The sequence below is a fragment of the Geospiza fortis genome, unplaced genomic scaffold (assembly GCF_000277835.1).
Source record: "Geospiza fortis unplaced genomic scaffold, GeoFor_1.0 scaffold543, whole genome shotgun sequence".
Classification (NCBI taxonomy): domain Eukaryota; kingdom Metazoa; phylum Chordata; class Aves; order Passeriformes; family Thraupidae; genus Geospiza; species Geospiza fortis.
In genome coordinates, this window is record NW_005054587.1 from 122,731 (window position 1) to 129,545 (window position 6,815).

General features: G+C 49.1%; 1 protein-coding gene across 1 annotated transcript in view; it reads right to left on the bottom strand.

Annotated features, from left to right (window-relative positions):
* Positions 1-5,718: 5,718 nt before the first annotated feature.
* TOP1MT (DNA topoisomerase I mitochondrial) overlaps positions 5,719-6,815 on the bottom strand; it is a 7,855-nt gene continuing 6,758 nt past the window's right edge. Inside the window, exons 10-12 of the mRNA XM_031064406.1 lie at positions 6,666-6,760; positions 6,045-6,194; positions 5,719-5,844 (exon numbers count right to left, since the gene is read on the bottom strand). Of these exons, the coding sequence (XP_030920266.1) occupies positions 5,742-5,844; positions 6,045-6,194; positions 6,666-6,760 (348 nt within the window). The 3' untranslated portion in view covers positions 5,719-5,741. The remainder of the gene's footprint in view (positions 5,845-6,044; positions 6,195-6,665; positions 6,761-6,815) is intronic.

Consider the following 6,815-nt stretch of genomic DNA (forward strand, 5'->3'; position numbering starts at 1 on the left):
CCAGGGATGCTCAGGAGAAGGGTGGAAATGGAGATCTGAGCCCTCCAGGTGTTGCCTCCAGCTGAAGTGAAGCTTCCTGCACCAGGAATGAACTGTGGGAAAGTCAGAATCTGTTTCTGCCTGGGGGACAGCCCAGACTGGAACAGGAGCCCCAATTAAGGCTGGTTGAGTTAATTGCCACCCCATTCTCCTCCACCTTGGCAAATCCAGCCTTCAGAAGTAGAAAATCCCAACAAAACCTTGAGAAAGAGACGGAAGAGGTTCCACAGAATGAGCTCACTCAACTCCAAGTGACCCTGGGAAGGGATTGGAGACTTCCTTGTTGTCCCATCCTGCCAGGAAAATCCGTCTGCCCTGTTTCCAAGAGGAGGGGCAGCCTGGATGCCACCCACCCACCTGGAAACCCAGCATTTTTTGGGGAACTAATCAGCTGTCTGCATCCTGCAACACAGGGCAATCCCAGGCAACCTCTGGAAGTTCCTACAATCTGCAGAGACTTCACGTCACTTGGAAGAGGCACTTTTTACACTAGGATGGGGGGAATGGCTTCAGATGGTCAGATGGGATATTGAAAAATAATTCTTCCCTGTGAAGGTGGTGAGGCCCTGGAATGGAATTCCCAGAGAAACTGTGGCTGCCCTCATCCCTGGAAGTGTTGGATGGGGCTTGGAGCCCCTTCATGGCAGGGGGATGGAATTCCATGATTTAAAAGGTCCTTTCCAACACAAACCAATCCATGATTCCATGATCCCTCTTCCTTCCAGGCTTACGGCAGCAGAAGGAATTTAGGAGCCTCCCTGCAGCTGGGAGAGCCTTTATCCCAAAGCTTATTCCTGAGCCAAGCCAATAAAATCATAATTGCAGCTGAATCCCAGCTTGGATTAAGAATATTAACAGAGTAATTCATTGGGATTTTTCCTGCCCCAGCCTGCAATGGCTCAGGAATAAAGTCTGGGGAAGTCAATCTCAGGGCTTGGGACAACTCAGCTGAGCTTTTCCTGATTCTGAGTAACAAAGGTGTCCACTGGCCAAAAATAGGGATAGGAAGAGCCAGGCTGGATGTTATCCACTCATTCCTAATGGGAGACCCAGGATGTGCAGCCACCCTCACCCCACAGCCAGTGTCAGCTCTTTCAAGGGGTAAAATCCTGAGATCCTGGAGTTTCATCCTTCCTTTCCTCTGCCCTTTATTACCCAGCCCTTCAGTTGATCCCAGGGATCCGATTTCTCCCCGGCTGCTTTCCTTGCAGCCACTTTCCTTGGCATCAGCGCTTCCCAACACGTGGCCTGGGATAATGGCTCTGCACTTCGGGCTGATTTTCCATCCATCTGAGCCTGGCTGAGTGCGAAGGGACAGAGATCCAGGGAGCTCTTTCAGCACATGTTTTATTTATGCCAAACCACAGCCACGCTCTCTTGTCTCCCGCTAAAAAAGGTTGGAAAAGGAAACGTCCCCATTCACTGAGCTCAGAGACAGCGTCTGAATCACTGCAGCCACAGCCTCAAATGTCCTTCCCTTTCCTCTCAAACTACAAAACACTCCCTTGAAAGTTTCTGTTCTGTATTTCCATTTTTTTTCCCCTCATTTTTGCAACATGAGACCTCACGGGGAGTAGGGCAGGGAGGAAAAACCCTCTGGAAATCCTTCACCTTTCTTTTCCTCAAAACCCCACTGGGGTTTCCCATCTTTTATGAGTCAGGCAGGCTTCAGGTGGGTGGTTTTCCCTTCATCCCATCACTCCAGGGACTGCAGCAGCAGAGCAGCAACTGCTCCATCACCTCCCCTCCCCTCTCAGCACTAATTAAGATAAATCAGCCAAAATTCCCCTTTTCCTCAAGTCTGAAGGCCCCATCATTAAGCAGATGAGAGAGCAGCCAAGCAGAGCTGATGAGTTCCCTTCCCCAAAGTGGCTGAGTCACCATTCCTGGAGGGATGTAAAAGACATGGAAATGTGGCACTTGGGGACATTGTCTTGTGGTGAACACAGCAATTAAACGGCCGCACTTGATGAACTTAAAGGGCTTTCCCAACCTAAAGGATTCCATGATTTAAATCATCTGACAGGCCAGGGGAGGGCAGGAGCCCTGCCAACCTGAAAGTATGGAATGTGGCTCTGGAAAACAGGAGGCTGATGAGGTTTTTTTTCATCCATGAGGACCAATAATCAATTGGACACGGAGCAAGATTCTGACTCATCCCTCTGAGAGAGACGTGGGCAGGTTCGTGATGTGCACAGCTCTGGCCAATGGATTTATGTTCCCAAATCTCCAGGATGCTGATACAGAAGCAACGAGCAGGGATGGATCCCACTGGAGCTTCCAGCTGCTCAAACAGCTTCTGTGGGAAGAGGAATTGCTCGTAGAGACATCCTCAGAGTGGGGGCACCAGAGCTGAAGCACTGAATCCAATTTTGGGATCATCAGCACAAGGATGTGGAGCTGCTGGAGCAATTCCAGAGGAGGCCATGGAGGTGCTCCAAGGGATGGAGCCCCTCTGCTCTGGAGCCAGTCTGGGAGAGCTAGGAATGTCCAGCCTGGAGAAGAGGAGCTTCCAGGGAGAGCTCAGAGTCCCTTCCAGTGCCTGAAGGGGCTCCAGGAGAGCTGGAGAGGGATCTGGGACAAGGGCTGGAGAGACAGGACACAGGGAATGGCTTCCCACTGCCAGAGGGCAGGGATAGATGGGATACTGGGGAGGAATTCTTCCCTGTGAAGGTGGTGAGGCCCTGGCACAGGTTTCCCAGAGAAGCTGTGGCTGCTCCATCCCTGGAAATGTCCAAGGCCAGGTTGGATGGGGCTCGGAGCAACCTGGGGTAGTGGAAGGTGCCCCTGCCCATGGCAGGGGGTGGCATTCCAGGATCTTTAAGGTCTCTTCCAACCCAAACCCTTCCATGACTCTTTAAGTTCCAAGTCCCAGAATCTGGGGCTAAGTGATCCCATGGAACAGGACAGGCTGAGGGGGGATGGAGTTGCTGCCTTTAGCAGGGACAATTATGGAGCTGATGTCCAAGGATAATCTGGCTCTGGCTCTGCACAAAGGACAAGCAGCCGCTTCTAAGATGCATCAAGGGAAACTCCAACCAGACACAGGGAAGGAAAAGCTTTGCCAGGGCAGTGATTCATTTCCAAAACAGTGAGAGGTGGTGGAGGAATCTCCCTGCACAGAAACATTGAAATTAAGTTTGAGAAAACCCTGAACAACGCAGCCAGAGCTGACTCTCCTTTGAGGAGAAGATTGAACTCGAGCCCTCCAGAGATCCTCCCAACCCTGGATTTTTGGGAAGAGTCTGGGCAGGGGCAGCAGATACCAACAACAAGAGGAACTTCTCATCACCTCCTCCCACCCCTAAATTTATCTTCTCCAACAGCTCCTCTATCAACACTGACCATGGCCATCAGTGTAGGACATCCCCAGGCTGCAGGAAGGGTACAAACTTCCCAACCCTCACATGGTATTTGGGGATTTTTTCATTTGTTTGGGGTTTTTTGTTAGTTTTTTGGGGTTTTTTTGTTCTGTTTTTTTTTTTCTTTTTGTTTATTAAAGCTCCATTATGTACTTAGAACAGCCCTAAGTTCCAGTACCAGCCGGAGCAGTCAACATCATCCCTGGTAGATTTTGGGGGAGGTCTTCTCCCACCCACACTGAAAAAGAAGGCTTTTATGAAAAGCAAATTAGGCAACCAGAAATCACACGGGAGGGTGTCATTTCTGGTTTTGTCGCAAACCACAGCTTCCCTTTTTTAAATAAAAAGGGGAAGTCATCACAACGGAAAAATGCTTAACTTTTGACTTTGAATTTCACCGAATGCTGTCACGGCCTTGGATCACCAAACAAACACAGGTTTTCCTCTGCCTACAGCATCACAGAAAGCTGGAAAAGACCTTTAGGATCACCAAGTCCAACCACCATGTTCACCACTAAACCATATCCTCAAGTGCCATTTCCAGAGGTTTTTAATGAGCACTTCCAGGGATGGAGACTTCAGGAAAACATTGGAAAAATGGAGCTGAAACCACGTCTGGAAGGGCCAAAGTGAGGAGGGGTCATCTGAGCACATCAGCATTGCCTGGAGCCACCAAATAACCCCAAATTATTGGGGTGGGAGAGGGATCCTCCTCTCTGGGATAGGAGCATGATCCTGCTCCACAGGATCCTGAGCAGTAGGAAAAGCTCTTGGGCATTAGGCCATAGGAAAGGTCTATGGAATATTGACAGAAACACTTGGAGGACTCCAGGAAAAACAGGGTGAGGATGGACAGGGCCATCTGGGACAGCAACAGCTCAGCCCTTCTGGAATTACTCCTTTATTTTATAAAATTCCAGAGTGGTTGGGATTGAAAGGAACCTTAAAGCTCCTGTCACTGGCAGGGACACCTATCCAAGGTTGCTCCAAGCCACATCCAGCCTGGCTTTGGACACTTCCAGGGATGGAACACCCAGAACCACATGTGGAATGATTTGCAAAAAGCCTCCAGTCACGGATACTCAGAAAAAAAAAATCACTCCTGGTTTTAATGAAATGCATTCCAAGACCTCAATTTCCAACCAAAACAACAACAATTTCAACACAAGAACGAGTGGAAATAAACACATGGGAAGCACCAGGAGCTTTGGAATACAGAGCCCTGAATATCAGCCCTGAGGTGCAAGAAGGTTTTGCTGCCAATGCAACAGTTTGTTCACACCTGGGATTCACTGGGACGTGGGAATTCTGCCAGGAATGTGCTGCCTTTTTTGGGGATGTGGAAAGCAGCCCATTAAGCAGCAAACACAACCAGTTTATGCTGTTGATCCCTGCCTGCTCCATTCCCAGTTGAGTGGGAAGGATGGTGCCAAAGGCGTCATCCCAACACAGGAGCAGCTCCAGGAATATTGGTCCCACTCCCCACCACACATCCCACAGAGCCTGGCCCAGCATTATCCTATCTCCTAGGAAATTCCCCATTTCCTAAGCCTCTGTCTGGACAGAGCAATCCTGCTCTGGATACAGGAGCCGAGCCAGAGCCAAGTGAAGAAAATAAGGAAATAAACATGGCCTCAAGTGAGATGTGTTCTCCCAGACAAAACCTTACCACATGGGGGTGCTTAAAATGCACTTGGTTCATGGCCAAGAACTTTAACCCCATGCAATGTGAGACTGCTTTTAAATCCAACATCTTCCCTTCTACCTTCTCCTGACATGACACAAATTCCCTCCCATGTTTTTTTCCATTTAATATCCCTGCAATTGCACAACTTTCTCCCCTCCTGGAGGCGAAAGAGCACAAAGTCCCTGGAAATGTAAAACCTTGGGATTTTTCCTTTGCCCCCAGTGCATCCCTAACCCAATCCTGGGTTACATATTGCAGTTCCTGTTTTCCTGCTGTCATCACCTCGTGTTTCCCCATCCATCCCACTCAGTCTGGAAAGGGCAGCACAGCTCCACCACACCAATGAGACAGCATTAGACGTGATTTTGTTGATCAGCACAGTTAAGGCTCTTTTTTAATCTCCTTCCAGGACTCCAGGGGAAGGCCAAGTACCTGGAAACTCTGAAGAGGAATTAAGAGTTCCCAAAGTCTGAAATCCCAATCAGCAATACCTGCTTCAACTGGAAATCCAGGTGCTTGCTTTTCCATCCAAAAAAAAAAGGCACCAAACTCAGACAACCCTCAGCCACCACCAGCAGCAAATTTAAAAAAAAAATAGCATCCCAACAGCACCAAATGAGCAGGATTTGGGATTTAACGTGGAAGGCACCGGCTCAGAATTCAAAGTCCTCTCCAGCCATGTCGATGGCCCAGGCAAACTTCTCCCTCTGGGTCTTGTTGTAGATCTTCTCAATGGGAATCCCGAACTTCTTGCACCTGTGCAGACCACAAGACACCAGCGGGGACCAGTTACCCAGCAGTGTCCTCTCCACTGCATCCCTGGAAGTCTCCAAGGCCAGGTTGGATGGGACTTGGAGCAACCCAGAACAGTGGGAGGTGGCTCTGCCCATCGAACACCACAAATTTAAGGTCCTTTCCAACCCAAACCTTTTCATGGTTTCACACCCAAGACTTACCAAGCCACGGTAATCCTGGGATCCAGGTAATTCAGCTTGGATGTGCCCAGAGCTATTTGCTTGTTCTCCTCCTTGTCCGTGGCCTGGATGTTCATCCTGGCCAATTGCTCCTCCAGCCTCTTCAACAGCTTCTTCTTCTTCTCCACATTGCTGAGGGCAGAGAAGGAACAACACAGAATGTCCCAAAGCCCAGAAATTCTCTGGAATGGCAGAGTTAAAGGTGCCATTCAGCACTAACCTATTTCTCAAGGGTTTGGATCTGGTGAGATGCTTTCTTAATATTAAAAATTAACACTAAAAAAAATGTAATTTCTACTACCAAAGGTGGGCAAATAAAATCCAGTATCCTGGAATGGGTTGCCCAGAGAAGCTGGGGCTGCTCCATCCTTGGAAGTGTCCAAGGCCAGGTTGGAAAGAGCTTGGAGCAACCTGGGAGAGTGGGAGGTGTCCCTGAAGGGAACCATCCACAAGATCTTAACCATCTTCCAAACTTCCATGAGAAAAGAAGGACCCAATCCCAAACATGGGCATTTCTGTTCTGATGTGTTGGGACACATCAGCCCCATCCATGGGCCCTCTGGATCCCTCTGCAAGAGAGGATTCCACGGAAAAGCCACTCACACTTCTGCTTTGGAATCTTTTGTGTCTTTAAACTCATCCTCAGCTTTTTTCACTTCTTCCTGGGCTTCCTCCACTTGTTTCTTCTTGGCATCAATCTGTGAAGGTGAAAAAGTCAGACGACACTTCCAACCTCCCTGAAGGTTTCAGCTT